The sequence below is a fragment of the Halichoerus grypus genome, chromosome 5 (assembly GCF_964656455.1).
Source record: "Halichoerus grypus chromosome 5, mHalGry1.hap1.1, whole genome shotgun sequence".
Lineage (NCBI taxonomy): Eukaryota > Metazoa > Chordata > Mammalia > Carnivora > Phocidae > Halichoerus > Halichoerus grypus.
In genome coordinates, this window is record NC_135716.1 from 25,554,453 (window position 1) to 25,579,843 (window position 25,391).

At 31.2% G+C, this 25,391-nt stretch overlaps 1 protein-coding gene across 6 annotated transcripts in view; it reads left to right on the forward strand.

Annotated features, from left to right (window-relative positions):
- CSMD3 (CUB and Sushi multiple domains 3) overlaps positions 1 to 25,391 on the forward strand; it is a 1,190,044-nt gene that overhangs the window by 482,516 nt on the left and 682,137 nt on the right. For 3 of the 6 annotated variants that reach the window (XM_078072078.1, XM_078072080.1, XM_078072081.1), the window contains one exon: positions 18,791 to 18,868. The exons of the other annotated variants lie outside the window; for them this stretch is intronic. In XM_078072078.1, the coding sequence (XP_077928204.1) occupies positions 18,791 to 18,868 (78 nt within the window). The remainder of the gene's footprint in view (positions 1 to 18,790; positions 18,869 to 25,391) is intronic. 6 annotated transcript variants of the gene reach the window in all.

Here is a 25,391-nt window from a genome sequence, read left to right on the forward strand (position 1 = left end):
TACAATGTAGTCAGAATTGCCTTTAAAACCTGATCACATCACACCACTGCTTTGAAGCTTCCAATGGCTTCTCCATGACCTTAGGAATAAAACCAAGATTTGGTGATGACCCACAGGAGATTCCATGATCTGGCTTTTGTCCATATCTCCAAATTCATCCTGTATGACTCTCACAGTCACTCTATATTTTTTTGGCCAAACAGAAATTCTTTTAGTTGGCCAAACATATCATGTTCTTTTCTTCCTTGAAGCTACTTTTATGAACCAGTCCTTCCATCCTTTCAACCAGATCATTCTAAGTCCCTTTTGAAATTTTAGTTTAAATTGTCACCTCAAAGAAAGTTAGGTTTTTCTTTTATAACTCACCATTGTACTCTGTACTTTTCCTGCATTTGTAATCACTAGCCCTGTGGCTTGTCCTATAAAATTTACCTCTCTGAGGTAAGGAGTGGGTGGGTCTAGTTCATGCTGCATTCCCAGTGCCTAGAACAGCTTCTGAACCATAGACATATTTAAATAATATTTGCTAAACTAATGCATAAATATTTACAATATGACCAGCTAAAGCATTCACCTAAATTTCTTAGAAGTCTTAGAATTATAATTTCCAATATACTCAAATATTTATGTATTTCAGTATTAAAGATAATGACTTCATTTTGTCATAAATATGAATTTGCCAGTGTTTTTAATTCCTAAAAGGCATTGATATTCCCATGAACCCACAATAATATATTGCTTTTATATAGTACCACTTCAAAATTCACAACATAAAACTAGATATAAATATGTCTTGCTGATAGCTCTTATCCATTTATAAAATTGAAGGATATTTATAGTTAAACCCAAGAAAGTTATAAAGTTGATAAATTTCATATGAATAAATATTAATGTTATGCAATGGATATTATTTTGCTGAAAGTCATTACCATTTAAAGCATATATGTGATAGAGATTGTGATTGCATAGGTTCCTTTGAGGTGTTCAAGTCCATACTATTTTATACTGTATGATAATTTAGTTTATTTTTCATAATTTTTCTTTAGTCACACTAGTTTCATTTTCGTTTTGTGATATCTTTTGATCATTACTAGTTCCCAATTTATTCTCAATAAACTGAGGCAATTAAGTACTTAGAGTTGACATCAATATCTCTGTAAACACAAAGAAGACACGGACACTAAAACTGCACATAGTATCTGGTACATGGTACTTCTGTGCTGTGGACTCAAAATCTATGTATTAACTTACTATAAATCAGCATAGCTAATTAATTTATTATCAATAACAGCCATGCAATTAATGAATAATTAGAAAAAAACTTGGAATGTTTATCAAAGATATTTTCAGTTCTCTATAGAATACTATTCCAATTAATTTTCCTATTATACTATAGTTAAAACATCAGTTAATTTGGGATGCCTGGTGGCTCCATTGGTTGAGCATCTGTCTTTGGCTCAGGTCATGATCCCAGGGTCCTGGGAAGGAGTCCCGCATTGGACTCCTTGCTCAGCGAGAAGCCTGCTTCTCCCTCTGCCTGCCACTCCCCCCTGCTTGTGCTCTCGCTCTCTCTCACAAATAAATAAATAAAATTAAAAAAAAATCAGTTAATTCACTTTCAATTATCTTAAAATATTTTTTCACTTTCTACTTTTAGTCAGTAAAAGAAAACCATTTCCAATTTTCTTCATTTAGAAATAGTCTCTTGACATTGAAATAAAAAGTAAGAAAGAAGAATACTAATAAACAGTGTTGGTTTAGATCTTCTTTAAACTGTGTATTAACACCACACCACAGTTTCCTGTGGTCTTAGTGTCCAGTCGTCCTCAGAAGGGGAATTCAGTTTTTATTGACTGGACTGTAGTCCACTTTTGCCACCTACTATGTGTGAGACCTTGTGCAGGTTACATGAACTATCAGAGCTCTATTTCCATATCTGTAAAATAGTATCATTGTATTACATTAGGGTTTCTGTGAGGATTAAACATGGTATTGGGTGGAAGTGCTAAAAATTCTTAGGTATTTTCTCCCAGTGGAAAGGTAAAACCAAATTGCCCACCATTGCTAGTTAGTTCTGAGGTTGGAGAACTAGACTGAGTTTATACTTGTCCCTTGTTAGCTATCTGGTCTTGAGCAATAACCTCAACTCTCAAATCTCAACTTCTTAGTAATGGAAAAACCTGCCTCATAGTTAGCTGTGTGGAAAAATATAGCACAGTTGTTGACTTGTGTTCAACAAATACTAATTATTGTTACTTGTATAATTATTCACCAAAGAGTTTTAACTCTTATTGTGTGCATGACATTGTACTGGAGAGGAGAGGTATAAAAACGAAGAATGCAGGCTATGCGATCAGGTAGTCTGTATAACTTAAAAAAAAAAAAAAAAGTAATTACAAATTTACTGTGAGAAATACTACCAGAACAGTATTTTTGAAATGCTATTGAAGTAAGGAGAGTGACTACCACTGAATGTAAAAAGTCAGGGAAGGCTGCACACAGGATTTTAGAACTAGTTCTTGAAATAGGAATAAAAGTTTCAAACTAGTAAATTGTGTTTATCACAAGATGCATTGAAAATGCTTTGAATAGATACTTGTGCTGAATAAAAATATGAGAAGTCTATACAAAAATAAATACAGGAAGTGTTCAACTATGCTAAATAGGAGTTTACATTCATATAAATAATCTAAAAACAATTGATATTTTTAGTTTACAAAATACCCAGATGTCTAAAATTAGTTAATGTAATAATATCTAGTAATATTTTAAATTTTACCAGAATACTTTCAACCTTAACTATAAGCTCTTTAGAAATTATTTATTAATATTTACTTAAACCATCTTTTCCCATAATCCCTAACCCTATAGTTCAGTATAGTTCAGCCCTAAGAGATTTCAGCTCAAAGTTGACCTAAGGTAACAGGACCTATGTAATAATATAATTAAAACATTACAAGTAGAGGGGCACCTGAGTGGCTCAGTCGTTAAGTGTCTGCCTTCGGCTCAGGTCATGATCCCAGGGTCCTGGGATCGAGCCCCTCATCGGGCTCGCTGCTCAGCAGGAAGCCTGCTTTTCCTTCTCACAGTTCCCTTGCTTGTGTTCCTTCTCAAGCTGTGTCTCTCTCTGTCAAATAAATAAAAAAAAATCTTTAAAAAAAATTAAAAAATAAAACATTACAAGTAGAGCGTCCTGTACTTCTAGAATTATATATTTGAGAATTATCTAGGATATTTCAGATTCATCTAATGCACCATTGTTATTTTGTAAAGAAAATTGTGGCCTGGCAGAGGATGTATGAAGAGCTAGTTCATATCGCTAGACTAGTATTCATTCTTTCTTTGATTTATTCAGGATTTATAAGGGTCTAATATATGCAAAACCTTGTATTAGATGATATTAACGTTAAAGTAATATAGATAATAAGCACAATTGGTGTTTCTTAAGAAGTTTATGGTCATGTCATTTAAAAAATAATCACTAGGATGTGTTTTCTCCACATAATTTAATTTAACATTGTTTTTCTTTTATATTGTAGAATATTTCTTTTTTTTTTCAATATGTAGACAAGTTCTGTCAGCCGTTAATGAGCAGCATTGGTAGTTGCTGTTTTCAAGTATAAAATGTGGATATATTCTTCTGAAGAGTTAGTATATATCAATATATAATTATAAACTCTCTTTTATTGTTCTTCCTAGTGGAATATTAACTTAGATGATTATAACATGTTGTGGAGTCAAATGTGTTATGAGCATTTTATAGCCATTGCTGCTGTTTATTTTGACATAGTGTAGTCGATTTGTCCATAGTATGTTTAATGGTATGTTTAATCATATCAATAGGATCAAGCAGAGCTTTAGTCTGATTTACAAAGTAATATGAAATTATGTTCAACTAAAATTGAATATGATGTAGACTCCCCCCTCTTTTTAACAGCAGCCTAGAAGAAAACCTGTTTTAATCATCAGTTTTTGACTAGAACTCTTTATTATTTTCACCTTTAAGATAAGAATGGTTAATTCAGCATAAAACTTCATTTTAGGTCAGCAGTTTTTATCTAAACAAAAGCAGTATTTTTTTTTTCATTTTTATCATAAGCAATATTTTTTCAAGTTAGCTCATCTTAACATTTACATTGCTTAACAGAAAAGGGAAAACAGACTATTGAACAAACTGAAATTTCTAGTTTAATTCAGATGTCAAATTCTGTGATATTTGAACTTTGTTAAAACGAAACCCAAAATGTAATATGACAAAAACTTTATTGTATTGAAGTGATAGTTTTTGTGTGCCTACTACATGCCTTCTACTAATAGGCTTTCTGGCCACACGTAAAATTTTAAATATTTTCAACAGCTTGTAAGCAACCAATACTGTTTTCAAAAATTCTATTAATAGTTTTAGAGAGTATACACTTGTAAATCTAAAACATGTTCTTTTTGTTTTTTTTTTAAATCTTCATAAGCAATAGCACAATAAAGAAGTTAATTTATGGATGGTTACTTAGGTCTTTATGGATATTGATATATGTCCATCAAATATTAGGGTTTTATTGAACATATTATCTCTTTGCTAAGCATGTGATGAATACAAAAGAAGTAGAATATGGTCTTAATTTTTAAGGGAAAAATTGTAGGGATAAAACTGCAGAGAAAAGCTGTCACATCTAAGAGAAGGAATTGCTACAGAATGAATATGATATGTGAGTGGGAATGAGTTATAGCTATCTTCAAATATGTGATGTGTTGTTATATGTAAGAGAGATCAAACTTCTTCGGCCGTAGGTTGTAGAATTTGGTGTATGGAACCACAGGGAGATAAAAAATTTTATAAAGAAGACTTCTAACATTGAGTTTTGTTCAAATACAGATTTTGTGTTTCAGGAAGCAGTAAATTCCCAAATCACTAATAAGATATTCAAGCACAGCTTGATGGACAAATTAGTTATTTAGAAAGCATTTAAACATCAAAGAGTATATCAGTAATATGATTGTTACTGCCCCGTCTAATCCTAAGTGTCTATAAATCTATCCAGATATATATTAATTAAATGTGTTTGTCATCATCTTCTATTTCCTCTTGATGTTTGAGTTGATGTGGACTTATTGTTATGGTTATCAAATTGTATAGCCAATGTTAAAACAACCATAGATGTGGCCAGCACTAATACCAAGGAAGTTGCAGAAGGCTCTCTCCTTATTTCAATAGATGAGAACTCAGCCACATAAACATTTCTCCCAGACCCCAATGCCTACCTATATGCCTTAAATTCTAAAAACTCTCCTTTTGAGGATCTAATTCTATCTTTTTAAGTTTAAGATGACAGAGTTACTTTCTTCAGGATCTCCTTTTCTTTTTTCTTTTCTTTCCTCTTCTTTTCTTCTTTCCTTCCTTTTTGTATTTTCTTTCTGACTTTCTCCCCCTTCATCTCTTTCTTTCAATCTATTTCTTTTCTCACTTCTTTTCTTTAGCAATCTTCCTTCCTTTCTGCCTCCCTCTTTCCCTCCCTCCCTCCCCTTCCTTTCCCTTCCTTCCTTCTTCAACAAATGTTTACTGAGTTACTTACACACCAGACTTTCTTCCAGTTCTTGAGTAAATAACATTGAACAAAAATGAGTAGACCCTGCTTCACTGAGTTTATATTCAAGTGAGGAGAAAAAGACAACATGCAAATAAACAAAAAACTACCCGATGGTAGCAAGGATGGTGAAGAAAATTAAAACAGGCTATGTGATATATGGGTGACTACCTTAGTTTGGAGAGCAGGAAAGGCCTCTTTGAGGAGGTGAAAGTTAAAATGAGACCTGAACATCATGGAAGAAGACAGCCATGCTAAGATCGCAGGAGAAAGCATATCAGGTAGAGAAAACAACTAGCTAAAAAGAGTTTTGAGTTTTGCTTGAGAAAAAGGCAGCCCAGTGTGCTGGAGTTCAGTGGTCAAGGAGGAGAGGGGTAGAGATGAGGTGGGAAACTGGTGGAAACCACATATCATGTAGGCTCTGAGGCCGAGGTAAACAGTTTTATTTTAATCTAAAAGAGATGGGAGCCATTGGTGGTCTTTAGCAGGGAAGTGATATTATCTAATGTAACTTTAAGATCTTGTTTCAACAAGAAATTAAAGAAAAAATTTAAATAGGAGCAGGCAGACAAATTAGTAATGTATACAGAGGTGCAAATAATAGTTGATAGAGACTGGGAGTCTAAGTTTTAGACTATGCTTCTCAAACTTCAATGTGAATACAAATCACCTGGCAGTCTTGTTCAAATGCAGATTGTGATTTGGTGGAATTGGGTGGGATCTGAGGTTCTGCAGTTCTAACAAGACTACAGGTTATGTTGATACACTGAATAGCAAGAATTTACATGAGGATAATTATCATTGAGAGAGAGCAATACTTGTCAAATACTACCGTTCTCTGTCCACTCTCCAAGAGATCTTGTTCTCCACTTGAAATATTCCCAATGCTGATAAACTCCCTCAGAGGATATAGTAAAATTATATTTTAATTCTGTAAGAATTACTCTAGTGGTGGGAAATTCATGAGTCGAGGGGATATTTTAGGGCAGATGGATTTCCTGGGTCAACTTTAATGACAATAATTTTGTCAACTCTCAAGAATGACTGAGCTGATTATATTAGTTATGATTTCACTGGAAAGATCAATGAATGTATGGATAAATGATGAAAGCATTTCCATGTCAAATTTTAACTCATCTATTACTTTTAATTTTTATGCTAAATTCTATAACTTGAAAGGATTTTTTAAAAAATGTGTTATCAAATAAAGAAAACACACAAAGATTAGTTTCCCTTTACTTAGCATGTTTCAAAATCTCTGGAAGGTTAATTGATAGATGGAAGCAAACCAGTGAAAAGAAGGATACAAAATTTGATTATCAAATCAAAAATTTTCATGATTGAATAATTAAGCATTATCTTCTATTTTATATAAATGGCAAAGTTGCATTTGCCTGCTTGAATTCCCAGGTCTTTCTTTATGAGACTAAGTGATGTATTGATTTTCATGCATGTTTAGCATAAATAATAACAGAATAGAGGATTTATAACTTTTTAAAAATTATCTGGTTGCATATGATTCTTGTAAGACACTTTCATTTATTATGTTAATTATTGATTTTTTTTATGGAAGAACTTTGATATTGGTCAAATAGATACATATCTAACAGATAGGGTATTATTAACATTTAGGTGAGTGTATTGCATATAAATATTGACTATTGCATGCTTTATCAATATCTTGTCATTTTTTTTGTTTTTTTTCCATTGTTCTCTTGACTTTTTCCTAATTATATTATTTTGTGGAAAACTGTTCAGCGTTGATATTTGTAGCAATTTAAAAATCCATGTCTAGAAATGTACTGATTTATTATTTAAATACATAATTATTTATTATCATCCTCATTTTCTATTCCATTACCACATTTCATCACATGTGTAAAATTGTCAAAACTGTGTTATTCATACCAGTAAATATATTTTTATATTTTGTTGAGTAAGTTGCTCTTAAGGGAGAAAGAAGAGAAAAAATAAATGTTAGAATTTACTTGATAGTAATAGGTTTATATATTTTAGAAAGGTATTAGATAAAAATACCCTGAATGCCTGAGAACCGTTATGACAATATTAAGCAATGAAAACATTTTTTTCACAACTGATAAACTTGCAAGAAACTATTTTAACATTTTTATCCAATGCTACCCCTCAAGCCATGATTTTGAGTTATTCTTTTGCAAAGAGATTTTAAGAACTACTGATGACCCTGTGTTTCTGTTTTCCTTTGAGTATATTTTAGAAGGCATATATCTTTTCACGTTAATTGGAACTATCATCTCAAAACAGTGGTCTTCATAAATGCTATTTTTTTTTTTTTGATTTTCAACCCCATCGTTATGCTTGTCAGTAATTGCTAACCATATATCTTGGTAGCTTATTCCTTATATTAACATACTATGTCTCATTTTTATAGAATGGGCAAACAAAGGAAGAAAACATATACTGCATTGATTAAAAAGGAAAGCTTAAAAATTGGAGATGAAAATGGTTTTGTGTGTCACTGATTTCCCCTGATGGTTACCAGAGCTCATTATTTTACCTGTGAATAATGGTCACAGTAAATGTGATGCTTGGGACTTTTAAATCTTTTCCCTTGTTAAAATATTTTGAAGGGGCTAGACTTTCTATCTGTGCTCCAAGTTGGTGCCAAAGTGGACTCTTCTGCCTTTTGGAGTATGAAGGAATGGTCCTATGTTAGAGACACTTTTATCTTGTTCAGAATTATTTCAGGGCATTTTCACCCACTTTTGCAACAAGCTGCTTCTCTTGCATGTAGCTTTCTAGAGCATATGGCTGCCCTGCTGTGCACAGAGTGAAATCACACAATTAAGTTTTACAATTTTAGGAAGAGCAGAACCTTCATATATGGCAGAACAGCATGGTATTAGGTTTGGGGTGCATTGCATTGAATATTTTTCTCTTCACAATTACATCATTTATATTCTAAATCATGGATTTATTGCTTTTTAGTGTTGATGGTTGATTTTCCTTTGTTTAAAATATTCTTCAAATGGCATTTCTTCCTCAATACCAAATGGGATTAAAGTGACAAATTTCTAGATGGACTTTTATCTAGATCCCAGAGAGGCTAGAAATTTTTCATTTATAAGGCTTACATTAAGGAAAAAAAAAAAAGTTTATCAACTCTCCTGAACTTTCCATTAGAAAGGAATGCAGCCAAAGATGGTTTAACTAAAAAGATTACAGGATGATTTGAATTTCATATAGCAGTTGGCTTGTGCTACACCTTTTTTATTCATCTGTTCACATTTTTAAAATAAAGTATTAAGAGACTTCAAGCCATAGGACTATACTTGGCACTATCAGTAAATAATCAATATCTTTATTCAATATTAAGTTAATGAAGCCAATTCTATTCCATATTAAAGTGAAACATGCTTAAAGTCAGATATTGTTGACTGCTTAAATTTTATATGATAAGCTTTAATTTAAAAAGTAAATGAGGATAGTATATATTAATCCCATTTATTTGTGGTTTTCTGGGATATACATTTGAGAGTTCTGATTAAATGTATGGAATGCTGTTATTCCATAGTCAGAAGGTGGTATAACCACTAGGATTCAAGTATCAGAGTCAATTGAATGAACGTATTTAACTAACATGTGTATGACCTTGGGAAATCTACTTAGCACTTCTCCATTTTACATCTGTGCAAAGGAGGAAAATAATCCCATTTTGAGTGGATATTTTGTGGTTTAAAAAACGGTAGGCATAGAGTGCCCGTGCTTTAGATACACAACCAATAAATGATACTGCCCACTTCTGGATCTGGTATAGGAAGAAAATATGCTCTAGTAATATAAAAATTATATAAGGTAAAGCGTGAACAAATTAAGAAAATAATTAACACAAAGTTTTAAATTTCTTAGGTAGGTTATTCCTTAGAAATAAATATGGGTAGTTTAATGCAATATTGATAGAGAATTATGGAAGCAACTGATATATTCAGCTTTATTTAACACTATCCATACTGATCTCATGTATAAATTACACCAAAGTAATGTATAGCATTCAATTCATCTTGGGTTTCTATTTACCTCATATTTTTTTGCCAGTGTACCCTTAATTCAGTTACTCTCTAACTTTAGTACAGCCAACTCACTTATCTTTTTATCTACTCTATCCTTGTGAATTTTCTTTGTTTCTTGGGCGGAGCAAAGAAATTGCTAGAAAAGAGAGTAGATATGTACTTCTTCAAAACATTCCCTAGGAATTAAGTAAGCAACTAATGGTAGAATTATGAGCAACAGTCACCCATATTTTTACTTAAATGTTACCTTTTGAAGTGTAAGAGTGGTTTTAAATACATTAAGGGATGTTTAATACATATCTCCAATGGTTTTCATGTACCAGTGACATATCCTTCAGAATCCATTGGGAAACAGTGGAACATGGGCTAATTCAATAAGGGTTTACCTTACAAAGGGATTATTTCTAAATGACTGGATGTAAAGAAGCCATAAGCAATCATGCTGTCATGCAGAGTAGTAGCAGTTAGGCTTCACCATTGCTGACCACTGGGATGAGTGGAGGGAGATGTTGGATGAAGGGATGTATATCAGTCTGGTATGAAAAAACTAGTGACCTTCAGTTAAGGTCCTAGTCAATTCCAGTCAAAGTAATGGTGAGAGACCCTGCAGAATCATCCTGATCTAACTTTCCTCCCTCCCACCATCCTGGTAGACTTCTCCAGAGAATAAGGGAGCCTGTTGATAGAATCTAGTGCTTCACAAACTTAAATGTATATAAGAATCATCTGAGGATCTTCTTAAACCGTAAATTCTAATTCAATAGGTCTAGGGTGGGGCTTGGTAGTTTGCTTTTCTGACAAGCCTCCAGTTAGTGTCAGCCCTTCTAGACAATGCCACAATTTATGTGGCAGGATGTAGCCTATTCAGATCAATCTTCTGCTCAAAAAATGAGGAGGATAGATCTGGAAAGGCATGTAGACAATATAGAACATAGATGGGTTATGATCAGTTCTTTGCTGCCTCAACATCATTTCTTCAGCAGTATAACTCTGCATCAGATATAACTATCAGAGCCCATCTATGCTTGTTTTTTTTTTTTTTTTCCCCATCTACGCTTGTTTTAAGCAGAAGCCAGGCAATGATACCAAGGCTTCCAGTGAAGAAGTTAGATAAAATATGATAATCTGAAATGAGAGAGATGAGGAAATATTGTTACTTATTAAGGTAATAATATTTTCCTGGATTTTTTATTTAAAATTATTCCCTGTACCAATGAAATTTGTAGTGGATGAATCTATTCCACTGCCTCAGTCTGATGATATTCATTAACTGTGGTCACTATTATTCAAGCAGTTGTTTCTTTCCCAATTGGTTTCATATTAGAAGGCATTATAGTGATCTCTGATGTCAAATGTAAAACAAATATGGGACATAAAATTACTTCATTTATTTTGAATAAGAAAAAGGATTTTTTTGTTTGTTTTTAATAAAACTGCAGGTATATTTTTTTGTTGTTGTTGAGATTATTTGGGAAGTTTTGCCTAATCTTCATATTCCCTAAGGCACTCATGTGAAAACCAGGGCTATCTTAAGCATCCTACTTAAAAAAAAAAAGAATGTTATCATTTTTCATGTTATATTTTATAGCGAAATTATCCTTAGTAAAATTAAAATGTGAAAATTATGACAAGAGAACAGAAATTACAAACAAAATGAATAGAAAATCATTTCTATTCAAAAGAATATATCAAAACAAAAAAGGGCCTAGGGAAATGAATGGAGTGGATCTTAATGTTTAATTGTAGAACTAAAGATAATTTAAAAAGTTCCTCTGAAGCTATCAGAAAAATGAGGATTAAAACAATGAAAGGTTAAGACAGTTTTAAAAGTGTTAAAAATGTCTATGAACCATACCAATGGTGACTCTTCCCATATGGTGACTTTTATTATGCCAATTATAAGAATCCCTAAAGAGAATATAAAAAATCCCACATTTTTCTTATAATCCTGACATTTTACAGCACGCCATAACTGTAAGACCTGTTACGCCAAGCATTGCGGGTGCATCTGCTGGTATCTACATAAGTGTTTTGGATTCCTGAATTTGTTCCATTTCTGGGAGGAAAGAAAGCCCATATACAAATTTTAGAGTCTTTATCCAATAATTAGTTGTGTAATTTTTCAACCAATTATTCAGTCATCCATTATCTCAAAAAAAGCAACAAAATTGGGGTGCCTGGGTGGCTCAGATGGTTGAGCATCTGCCTTCGGCTCAGGTCATGATCCCAGGGTCCTGGGATCCCACCCCACAACGGGCTTCTGGCTCAGCGGGGAACCTGCTTCTCCCTCTCCCTCTGCCTCTCCCCCTGCTCATGCTCTCTCTCTCTGTATCTCTGTGTCTCAAATGAATAAATAAAAATATCTTTAAAAAAAGCAACAAAATTAATTCAGATTTGTAAAAATTAAGAAATTGATTTTATAAAGTATGATGTCTCTTTCCACTCTGGTCACTCTATTAGTTTTCCAAGTTAAAAAAAAAAAAATGCACTTATTTCTCAATCTGAAATGATTAAAAAATAAGATTTCAAAGATTGAGGGTCTAGGTTGTTCTCATTAAAACTTTCAGACTTTATAGCTTCAAAATCTTCTTTTGTAAAAGTGAAAATGGGCCTGTTACAAGAATGCCTTAAAATATGCTGAATAGCTAAACCTATGTTCATAAAAACTAGTATGATTGTATATCTAAGGATGTTTCTATATATCTTTATTAAATTTACTATTTTGGTCAAAGGCTTTAGGGGTGATATATATATAGATATATATAGAAATCCAGGGAAAGTAGATGGTTTAACTTATATACCATCTATACACAGTGAAAAAGACATGACCCAGAATAGTTGAAGATTTTTTAGTATATTGTAGCTCCTAGCCTCTGAAACTGATTAGATCTTAAAATTATAACTGGTAATAACAATGATAAGAATAGGTAACATTTATTAAACTCTTGCTGTGTTCTGATACCTGAAATTTGTTGTAGAATTTAAGCATAGTAATACAATATATAATCTTAAATTTTCTTTCAGCTAAAAATTGGACAACACATACATTTATATTTATATACTCTATATGCAAGATTGAGTGCTAGCCACAAACTAGCATGGTAGCATAAATCAAAGCTTAGGACTTTAAAAAAAATTAGAGTGTCTGAACCATATAACTTATTCCTATCAATTTTAAAAGGGATAATGCATTAGATTTTAAGTAATTTCAGAATTGAATATATATCATTTCTTACTACATTTAATTGATTTAATTCCATCATTTTAAATTTGAGAATATTTTGAATCTTACATATGCCTAGTATGTAAGTCTCTACAAATGAACTTTTCAGTGCTTTTGAGCATATTTAGTTGTACCACTGCCTTTTTCATTAAATGGTGGCCAGTACCATTTTTCTTCCTTTAACATATTGGTAAATAAAATACTTTTCACAAAGATTCAGAAGCCACTTAGTAATATGTTGCTGAATTTTCTATTATGCCTTTTTAGTGTATAATCCAGAAACATGGTCTAATTGCAAAATACCTCCAATCATTTTTAAAAATTATACTACAGAAATGTTTATAATGCAAAATTCTATTCTCAGAAATTTGTATCAAGTGGTAAATCTTATATGAAAGATAGTTAAGGAGACACTGCAAAAATACTGCCTAGCTTTTACTCCAGTGTCAGTAGAGTTTCTTGATCTTTCTTCTTCCAAGGATGATGTGGAAGGAGGGACCGATTAGATGCCTTCATGCTAAAAATGTCCTGAAGAAGTGTTTTGTTCTGCCAGTATAGAATGTAGAAAATAGGTGTTAAATTTTAATGTGCTTTAGCCCCGTTTCATGGGGCCACCATTTCCTTTAAACAACAAACAAGCAAACGAACAAAATGTATCCTCTTCACACAGTTGGATGTTTTTATAATCTCTATATATATTTTAAATTTTGGGATAGAATTAGAGTATTCCAATTACATCAGTCTTTCCTTTTCCCTTTGGTCCAAATTCTACACCTAAATACTTAAGAATAAATGAATGAATCTCTTAGAAATGAATAGAGAAGTCAAACAACTTGCCCCATGTCTTTTGGGACTAGCACACAGGTGTCCCAACTCTTAGCCCTGTGATAGAAATACTACAAATAGCACACCATTCTTTAACATGATATTGACCTGTAATAAAATTCCTAACCAATGATTGATTATATTACTTAATACCCAGGTAATTGAATCCACTGTCAATAGTTAGATGTGCTATAGTCTCTAAATCAAACAACCCACACACATCTTAGTATTAATAACCAAAACAAAACCTAAAGGAATTATTTTATTAGTGTAATTTACTTCTTGAGTATAAAGATAAAGATAGGATTGCAATTAATTCAAAATAAGAAGTAAGAATTATACATCCAGGTATCATGATATCAAACAGTAGAAAAGAGTTGAAAAGTTAAAATGAGGCAAAAGTAACCCCCCCATCAATAAGATAAGATGACTTACTTTCTCAAAAGAAATGAATTACTTTTCCAAAGAACTATAATCTGATTTAATCACAGATTTATAATGCAGCTACTGACACTTACAAGATAAATTATTGTAAAAATAAATACTACAAATTTAGAAGATTATGATAATGAACAGAATATTGCATTTGTTTTATTTTTATTATTGTGTTAGAATATAATCAAGGTAGAAAATGAAAGGTAACACTCAGTAAATAATGCCATTGTTCTTCTACTAGAGTCCCATAGAAATCTGAAGTATTTTTTTCCAATGGAAAAATGTTCTGCTCCCTAATACTAAATATGTCTGTTTTTTTTTCTTTTCAAAGATCATAGTTCTACAAAATTGCATACTATCTATATGTAGCAATGAAAGAATCTAAAAAATGCAGGTATCTGACTTTTGAGATTATGTAGTAAGGAGTCCATTAATTTTCAAATAAGGAACTTGAAACCAGGAGATGTCTTATGACTTTAAGTTTTAGAAGCTCAGTGATAGCGGGAACAGTTAAAGATCTTTTCCAAACCTCCAACTGATGGTTGAATTCCCTTTATGACAACTGTGTGATATGGTCAGTTTCCTAACATTAAACGCTGACACCAACACTAAATCTACTACCTTCCAATTGATTTTCTCCTAGTAATACCATATATTCTCAGGTTACACTAATAAAGATTCTCTAACATAAAAAGAAAGTCATATGCCTTCTATTTCAGACACATACGCACACACACATATGTTGATGTTTGAACAAAATCAAATTCTTTAACCATATATGTGTATATATGGTTATATATGGTTGATGTTTGAACAAAATCAAATTCTTTAACATATATGTGTATATATGGTTAATTTTAATAAAAGGCATTATAAATTCAATAATTTATAATAGGTGAAATTCAATAATTCAATATATTAATAATATATTAAATATTAATTTAATAATAATTTAAATAATAATTTAAATAATTAATATTTAATAATAAATTAATAATATAAATTCAATAATTTCAAATAGGTGATTTTAGTTGATTAACATGGAAGTTACATGAGTCTTAAGAAACATCAATCACCATTTTTTGGTAAGTTTTAAAATACATTTTAGATTTCAAATTGATTTTGAAAATAACAGAATAATGATTGATCTGAAAAATACTGCAGTGCTAATCCCCTACAGTGGTTTAAAACTGCTTTAACAGGGACGCCTGGGTGGCTCAGTCGGTTAAGCGTCTGGCTTCGGCTCAGGTCATGATCTCAGGGTCCTGGGATTGAGCCCCACATTGGGCTCCCTGCTCAGAGGAGCCTGCTTCTCCCTCTCCCACTCCCCTTGCTTGTGTTCCCTCTCTTGCTGTGTCTCTCTCTGTCAAATAAATAAATAAATAAATAAATAAATAAATAAATAAAATAAAACTGCTTTAACAAAGATAACAGACACAAAATGGTTTTTTTAGTGTCCAGGGCTTAAAACTGAAAAAAATAAAAAAAATAAAGGTAGATTGTGGATTTGATTGTTGCCCTAATGAAGTCCTTTCTCCAGACTTTTTCCATATTGTAAAATATTTCCCTAATACTAAAAAAAGCATAAGTCAAACCAAAAAAGCAATAAAAAAAAGTTAAAAACTGTTTAGCATGTGAAAAGCAGAAGAAAACAAATGAAATAGATATTTGTGCATATGTCTACATGTCTTGCATTTAATGAAATAAAAAAAAATTATTAGAACATATAGTTTTTATATATTTAAAAATAGCTTTATACATGAAACTACTTCTACTTGAACATGCATTCTTTTATCACTTTTTCCCTCCTGATTTATAATTAATAAAGGAAATCCTCCCAACAAAATGTCTTTAGTTAAATGAGCCAAAATTTACAATATTGCAGGTATTCATTCAGTCATACACTCATAGAAATTCCACATGAGTAAAATGCTACTTCTGCCTTTGAGAAGCTCAGAGTACAGTGAGAGGAATTGACACAAACAACACACCATTATTTAACATTTTCTTAACCTGTATTTATAGACCACAACATATTTTTATATATCTCTATGATAAAATAAAGTTTATATGCTTATTACTGAGATATACCTGTTAAAAAGATCAGGTTAATTTTATAATAAGTTAAATATGGTTAATAGAAGCACTCATTGCTTAATGGTATGTTGTTATTTAGTATATATACCTTGTAATACATGACAAAATTTATATTTTTATGGCATATACTTTAGGTTTAACATTTCACTGATACATAATTTAGAGTAGGGTCTTATAGTTGGTACTTGCAGTATTTGTTCTTTCAATTTATTTCTAAAGAGATATACATTATGTATTCTTTTTATTGAAATCATAAAAAGATCTAAAGTATGTGTTTACTGTTTAACATAAAGTTTTTTGTGAATTAAAATTTAATATTATTTTCCATTCACTCCTTTTTCTCCTCTAAAATGGATATTCTCCTGGCCTTCCATCTTCTGCATCTGTATTACATCAGAACACATTTTAAAAAGATAGATTTTTTTTTTCTTCAATTGAAATTGAAAAACAGATGCTTAGAAGAGTAAATAATAATAATAATAAAACTGGGTCCCTTTAGAACCAGGAAACTATTTAAAACTCTTTGGTCTGAGGTGATGCTTTCTGAGCTGACTTCACCCAACCACATAAACAAGTCTAAATGCAAGCAACTTACATAACCTTTACACACACACACACACACACACACACACACACACACACACACACACACACACACCCCTCTGTAGTTTTCAACATTCTTTATTCCCAGGTACACGTTATAGAATTGAGCTCTTTTGACCTTCTGGCCTTTTCTTCTTCAATTTTGGCCTTTGGGTTTACAATTTTTTCTTTATTCTTTAAAGAATTCCAGATTTATGCTAAAACTACCATGAAATCTTCAGGCTCATCTGTAATGAAGTCACATGTTATAGTGCAGAGGAAAGTAGAGGTAGAATTCCTATTTATAATTCACGTTTGGATTGAGATTATCCAGAACTTTGCCTCAAAATATAAAATGTATATTTTATTAAGAAGAACTTAAGGAAAACAGGAAAATTCACAAAGTGGCAGAACTAAATTTAGAGCAGTTGAATACTGCAGTAGAATCGAACTCTGGCTTACCATGGGGAGGGAGATGTGGAAGAGAAGAAAGCACAATTTTCAAAGGTGGTCTTTCTTTTCCTGATAAAGAATCTCAGAGCTATCAAGAGACTGGGCTGTCATCTAGTCCTAGCCTCTTATTTTAAGAGAAAAGACCGAGGTCAAAAGACAGATTCTTGTTCAAAATCACACAACTAATAATTGCTAAGAATCGGGTCTCTTAAATCCTGCTCCAATGGTCATTTCCTTCCTTTTTTAAATATAGTAAGTATAAATAGTCCATAACTATATATTCTAGTAAATCATAAGACCCTGTCTCACCCTTCTACTCTTGAGGTATTAATAAGAAACAAATCACACAAAATGTTTCAAAACTAATAAAATACCTGTGATATGAACTACGTGGGTAAAATAGCAAGTAAGACTTAATGAAATGATCATTTTAAGCTATCTAACAAAAATCAGTATTGCTTTTTTCCAATTCATGGCATGAACAAAACCTAATTGCCTAATGTAATCCCTAGACTGTAAATCTTATAAAAATCAATATGTAAAAATTTCTAAATTATAATTGAAGAAGTTAAGTATATCCCTTGCATTATTATTCATGCTGGTTTTTAAAAGAAAATAATTGATATTTAAATGTCTCATGAGATCAGGTTGCATAACTTTTTTTAATTAGTGGGGTTTCAATTAAATAGATTTCCTTTATTTCACTTGGTGTCATTATTGTTTATCACTTTTAAAAAGTACATAGCAACTGTAGTTAATCCAATAATTTATATTCTTTTCCTTCATCTAAAATACTTGAAAATTGTTTTAAAAAATATTTCAGTTACTTCATTGAATTTATATTTACCTTTTAGGTAAATACAGTCATATCCATTTTAATACAGTGCACAATGAAATACACCAGCCTCTTATGATACTTTCAATATCATAATATCAAAAACAATAGCAAGTTATTTTAGATGAAACCCAAATAGTTGTAATTCACTTTTATAAATTTTATAGGCCATCATTTCAAAAGCCATGACTTTGAAAATAAATAGTTATTGGCAGAAATACTAAAATATATATTAAGTTTTTCCAATACCATTTTCTTAAGTGTGTCCTAATATTTCACTTAGGCTAAATTACCTAAAAAATTATATTAGTTTAAGAACCTAGTTCATTAAATTCTTCCCACTTTTATAATGTCTCAGTATTTTTATTTTTCTAGTTTAATTTTTCCATAAAACTTGATGAACTCAAGTTATATAAAGTGTTAATGTTTTGCTCTCATATAAAAACTTGCATAATATTTAAAAACATATCCACACATATATGCAGGATTCTCCCTATAGAACACTTAAAATCCTTCACTACTGCTTGGTATTTTACTACTTAGTGATTATATTGCTGTATTTTCTTTTTTATTTTCTTCTGGGTACCTACATCAGGCTTAAGAAAGCAGTTTCTTTAACTTGCATAATTCAATGCTAACAAAATTTGTTAACTTGAATTTTATTTTAAAATTGTATATCCTGATACATGTTTTTGTTTGTTTTCTTAACTAGTGAAAAAGGCCATAGATTTTAAATCTAGAGGATTTAAATTGTTTCCAGGGAAAGACAACAGCAACAAGTTTTCTATCTGTGAGTGTACTCCTTTTTTGTTACTTTCTCTAGTGCAAGAGTGAAGTTTGTGGTGTCTGTGTTGTTTGTGTGTGTTTTATAAAAATGTTTGTGTATTTACCAAATTAACTGCATTAATATCTATATAACATGCATGATTATTATTCAATATTTTCTTGTATTTGAATGTATATTGAGTTATTGGATTAATGTGGTAAACTCCCAAGCTGAGAGGTGGAAAAATTCTCTTTGGGCTAGTATGTTGGATAGCATTCTAGTTTTATAATTCTAGGACGTAAGATAAAAAAAATGAATGAAATTTCTTAAATTGGTAATTTCTTAAATTGGCGATTTCTTACAGGAATTTTTGTTCAACATAGTTATTTTTCTAAGGAAAAAATTTCTTTTTATAGCAATTTTTTATTTAAGAAAAAAATATATTCTCAATTTGAATTAACTTATCCATACCCTTTAAGTCAAGTCTTTTGTAAATTAATTATTAACTATAGAATTAATTTTTGTTTTCTCTTGAAAAATCACAAAATGGCCTGAAATATACACATTTATATGCTGCCCCAATACACAATTTTGCTTAATATTCAGGATTTTCTAGATCATCTGAAGTTCATCCTTGAATCTCAAATTAAGAATCACTGAATTAGAGCATTCATATATACTATTGTAAACATATAATAAAATTTTTAGGAGAGCTATGCTACTTGTATTTGTGTTATAAATCAATAGCAGTTTGTAGGAATTTTCTACCCTATTGTTCATTATATGCATATTTAATAAATTTGGAAAGAAACCATTAATGACACATCTGACTTCTAAAATGATATATTGATAGTAAATAAGATTAATATAAATAGCATATATTATTTTTTAACAGGAATATATTTCTAGCATTATTATTTTTATTCAATTCCAAATAATCTGATAAAATGAGTTTATAGCTATTTCTTTAACAAAGATTATTCATTATGGTTATATCAGAAAAGGATTTTATCTTCATGTTTATTGACTTGTATATATAATGGTAAATGTCAGAAATTGAGCAATTACATCAATTGTCAAAAAAAAAAACCACCTCAGAGCCTATATGTTATCAAACATTTTAAAGTGTCATACTTTTAAAATGTGATTTTACATTTTGTTAGATTTGAAAATACTAAGCCAAAAATAGCAGATATCAGTAGGAAATCATTGATCAAATTAGGTCACCTTTTGCAAAGCCCTAAACAGTTCATTTCAAAGTACTTAGCTGTATAATTATGATTTCTTGTTATATTTTGGGTGTTAAAAACATATCTGTCTGTGTTTAGGGAAAATAAATTTCTCATATATAAATTACTTGATACATTTTGGAAGGACATTCTTCCTATAAAAGAAAATATAAACAGAAAAATTTTGCCAGAAGACTACCCTGGCATACCAAATTTCATCATGTAAATATGAAGTAAAAGTTATATCTTTGCAGATTTAAATATTAGGTTTACTACCTTTTTTTTCTAATATTTTGTCTAGACAATATATTTATTTTGGAACTCTAAGTTTATAGAATTATAAACTATGCTGGTTCACCCTTTGGCTCATTTTGGCTATATAAATGTCATTTTATATGCTACATGCTTCGAGTTTTCAGATGTCCTGGGAAATTCAGGCTATTTATACTAAAATAGCTAAGATTTATCAAGGCATTAGAATGTATGTAACTCTCTATATTTGGTATTTTGCTTTAGTGGACATATTATTTTCGTTACTCTTGCCTAGGGGTTATGGGAGGTGAGCAAGAAAGGAATTTAGACATAACAGTGTATCTGGTAGGCAAAAAGCCTAATTCTTTTAAAAATATTTTATTTAAAGAATATTTGATTTAAAATTGTCAGGAAAAAAGTTAACGAGGCAAAAAGTTAAACATGAAGCAAAAAATGTTAATTTATTTCATAATTTTAAAACATAATTTGCATTTATCCATTACATCTTATGTAAAAGATGAAAAATATTCTCGTGCTTTTTTATTTTTATTTTTTAATATAAATAATCGCAAATAAAAACAAATTATGTATTGCCAATTTCTTATAGTCACAAAATAACAAATCAGCATTATATTAAATTTCATTTCACTACATTTTTTTTCAAATATCTCATAGTTTCAAAAGTACATTCTCTGGTTGTTTATAGAAAAGGTTATATTTTAATTTTTATCATTATTATTTATTAACAAGTAAGAATTTGAGTCTTCTTCTCTCTGATATCATTTATTCAATGCAGGGCCAAATAATTTTAAAAGGATAGAATTCTTATACAAACCTTTCAAATGAAAAAACAAAAAACAAACCAAACCTTGTATTTTTTTGAAAAATACAGTCAATTCTGTTACTGGAACTGCCAGAAGTGAGCATAAGCGAGGACAAGACACGTTGCCAAAGCATGTCTTCCCACAGTAGCACCTTTAAAGTTTAACTAGGAAACGGGCGCTTGGGTGGCTCAGGCGTTAAGCGTCTGCCTTCGTCTCAGGTCATGATCCCAGGGTCCTGGGATCGAGCCCCGCATCGGGCTCCCTGCTCCGCAGGAAGCCTGCTTCTCCCTCTCCCACTCCCCCTGCTTGCATTCCCTTCCTCGCTGTGTCTCTCTCTGCCAAATAAATAAATAAAATCTTAAAAAAAAAAAAAAAAAGTTTAACTAGGAAACAAATTAATAAGAGATCGAGGGAGCAACACAGTAATAAAAAAAAAGAGAGAGAGAGAGAGAGGAGATCCAGGAAGCTGTTGTTTAAATGCTAATTTCGATTCTTTTTCCAGCTTTAATACCTGACCTCTAAAAGCCTCTATTCATCCCTTGTTTTTCATCAAAAAGTATAGATTTGTCAATAAAGGGGAAAAAGTAGATTTTTTTTAAGTTTTAAAGATAAAAACATTTTTTAAAATATTTTAAAATGTTGAAATTAGTGAACTAGTAGTCTTGCCAACTTTTCTACTAGGGTCTTCTAGAATATTAAGGTAGAATTATGAAGAAACTGTGAGCTTCCCATAATGTATTTTTTTCAATTTTATTTTATCTCCAAATCCATACTTTCATTCATTTCATGTTATTCATTCATTCTTTGATTCTATTTGAGCTACTTCTCCAAGCCAACACCATGCTAGACAAAGAAAGTAAAAGAGGGAATAAAATACAGTCCCAGATGGCAAGGATCCAATATTTTATTGGGAAGCTAGATGAGTTAAGAGGCAATTCTTTGTAGAATATGTAGTATAAAATAACACTCTGTCAACATCCATGATGTTTGAGTTCAGAACAAGATCCAAAACACTGTATTTCATAAGGTGGAATAAAAATTTTAAATCTAATATAAAAGAGTCTAAGAAAGGTGGCAACGTAACCAGCTGGGGGGGGGGGGGGTAATGTGGAGAATTCTTTCCAGAATCTACTTGCCTTTATTTTTGGAGTAAATTATGTGCCGTATACAATCAGAAACCTCAGAAAACGTGCTTATTATAAACTACCCTTAAGATTGTTGTGAAGATTAAATGAGTTGATACATGTAAAAGATGAATATTTCCTGATGCATACTTATTATATCTTTCTGTTGACTAAGTTTATAATGTTTTCAAGCTAGAACATGTAAATAATATGGTAAATTAATTAAGATTCCTGTACCGTATTTATAAACCCATATAAATAAACCCATAAGCCCGTAACTTCAGGGTTATAAGAAATTACAATTCATTTGTTTTTTAAAATCCTGTACCTCCCTTCTTTTATCCACTTTTGTGTGGGGCAAAGAACTCATGTTGCATTAATGATAATAGTGGGCATAATAAATATCCTTAGAGATCAGAGCAAAAACAGTATTCCCCATAGTGATGCTCTTTTCAAGAGGTAGCACTCAGTCCATGTAATTAAACACTTAAAGAACACTCATGTTCTAACAACTCTGCAGGTTACTATTCAACTTTAAAGAAGTAAAGTGATAAATCTGTCCAATTGCTTATCTATCCTTATGTAGTGAAGGAAACTATTGAATGAATACTACTAACTTCATTTGAATGTCTTGGTATCACTAGCTTTGGGAAGTTATGAAATATTCATATTTCAGAGAAATAAGATATTACACACTTTGTTCTTTATTTTTAAATTTTAAATATTTTCAAAGAATATTAAATACATGTATCATGCAGAAGTTCTCCCCTTCTCTTTACATTTTAAATCGGAAAGTCTTTCCCCTATTGCAGATATCCAAAAACAGTGGTTTAAAGGACACTTCCAAATAGACAAAAAATAACTTAACAATTAAAACCATAAGGACTAGAATTAATTGAAAATGGTAAAAATTATAGATATGCTCTGCATTTTAAGATAAAACATTTGGTTAAGAGTGTTGAATTGTAATTAGTGATGTCATTTTGCCTTGCTGAGCTTTCTGGACAGGATGGAGGGCTAGGGTTCAAGAGTAGAATTTTTTGAATCAGTCTGCCAAGGTTTAAACCTAGACTAAGGCACTAACAGTATGACTTTGGAAACATTTTTAACCTCTTCATGACTTAGTTTCTGCACCTGTAGGAAGTATATAATAATAGTAGCTCCTTTTAGATTGTTATGAAGTCGATACGTGTAAAGAATGTAGAATAGTTCCTGACACATAGTACCGTGTTAAGCGTTAGCTATTGTTAAAATTCATATTAACCACAGGTTTACTTTTTGAGGTAATAATGATTATGAAATGGGAAAAAATGAATTTTTATTATTTTTCTTTTCTAATAATGTATTCACAGATCACTTTTATATTAACCTATAATCTGTGTTATACATTGTAATAAAGTAGGTAAGCTCAAGTCATGCCACTTCTTTATCTCTAAACCATATCAAAAAATCACATTTAAACAACATAAACTACAACATTTTCAAAAGCCATTTTAAAAGGAAAGAGAGTGCTTCCCATAGAAAGTACTTGATTCATTGAAAACAATATACCAGGTATTGTTGTTAATCAAATGACTAGGGTATATTTACTGAGAGGTTATTAAGCCCTACCTAGGCATTGTGGGTATATTAAAATTATGTTTTTCTCTTATCTTTATCAAGTATATAATCTCTTTGTATATATGACTAAGGAATGTGAAACTACTAATTTACAATATGATAAAGAATTTTAAAACTAAATATAAAATTTCCCATGTTATATAACAGGGATTAGAATACTGTGGTAAAATTAGAGATTGTATTTTGCAGAAAGTGGGACTTGGACTAAGTCTTGAAAATTAGTTAGAATTTTGATAACTGGGGGGAAGAAAGGGAAAACATGGAGACAGGAGGAAGTACAAATAAAGCAGGGGTGAGCATGTCTTACGAATAAAACTGCAGAACAATGAAGAACACGTTGGACTTGAGTTATGGACTAGTGGGAAATACAACTGATACAGTAGAAATCTCAAATCATGGGAGATTTGTACAGTAATAAAAACGGTGTTTGAGGAAGTTTAGTCCTCCTCTAGGACTCAAAATGGATTGGAGGTGAACGATAATGGAGTGCACAAAAGCATCAGTGATCATTGATTACATTGGATCTGAGCATGCACCTCAGATAGCAATGGGAATTTTGGTGGGATTACCTAGTAGTAGATCCCTGAAGGAGCAGGAATGGAGCTTGGAAAAAAATGACAAAATGATATATTGGAACTTGTTAGCAAAGAGGTAATTTCTTCAAGCCATGAGGGAAATATAAAATATGGGGAACTGTAGGCCAATGCCTTTGAATTTTTCCACCATAAAGTAAAAGAGTAGTCAAAAGTAAGAGAATGGGCCAAAAACAAAACCAAACAAAACAACCCAGAAAGGTAAAGAGGAATGAAGTAGCAAGTCATCAGACCAAGAAAAGTGAAACTATCATATATTTTGCAGAGATTGGTGAATATGTAATAAAGTTGTCAATAAGGATATTGGTTGGGGATATTTAGGAGAGTGATTCTAAAAGAATGAAGGGCACAAATGCAAAATTTCATATCTAATTGAAAATATGATTTTACCAGAATTATGACTATTGGGACATTATCTGATAGTTACCTTGTTATCTGATAAGTCATTTTGAACATATTGATCAATCAGAACTAAATGATGCAGAGATCCAGCAGTTCTCAACATTGACTTTACCTTAGAATCACCTAAAGTGTTACTGAAAAACAAAATAAACACAAAACTGATGCTCAGGGTCCTGCCCTAGAGTAATTGTGTCAGAATATCTAGGCGTAGAAACACACATCTTCATTTTTTAAAGAAAGTTCCACAAGTGGCTCAGATCCACAGTGTAGGTTGAGAAACATTACAAAGTTTAGATTTTTTTGCCTCTGTGGAATCTCTGCTCAGGTTCTGTTCTTTTCTCAAAAAGCAGATAAGTTAATGAAGAGCAAAATAACAGTTATTCTCTAGTTCATTAAGAGACTGAATTTATGAAATAATATCACTCACATATATCAGAACTATCAGGTTCCCATTAAGATACCTGTCTTGGGGATTTAGTTACCCACTGTGATCACATTCATTG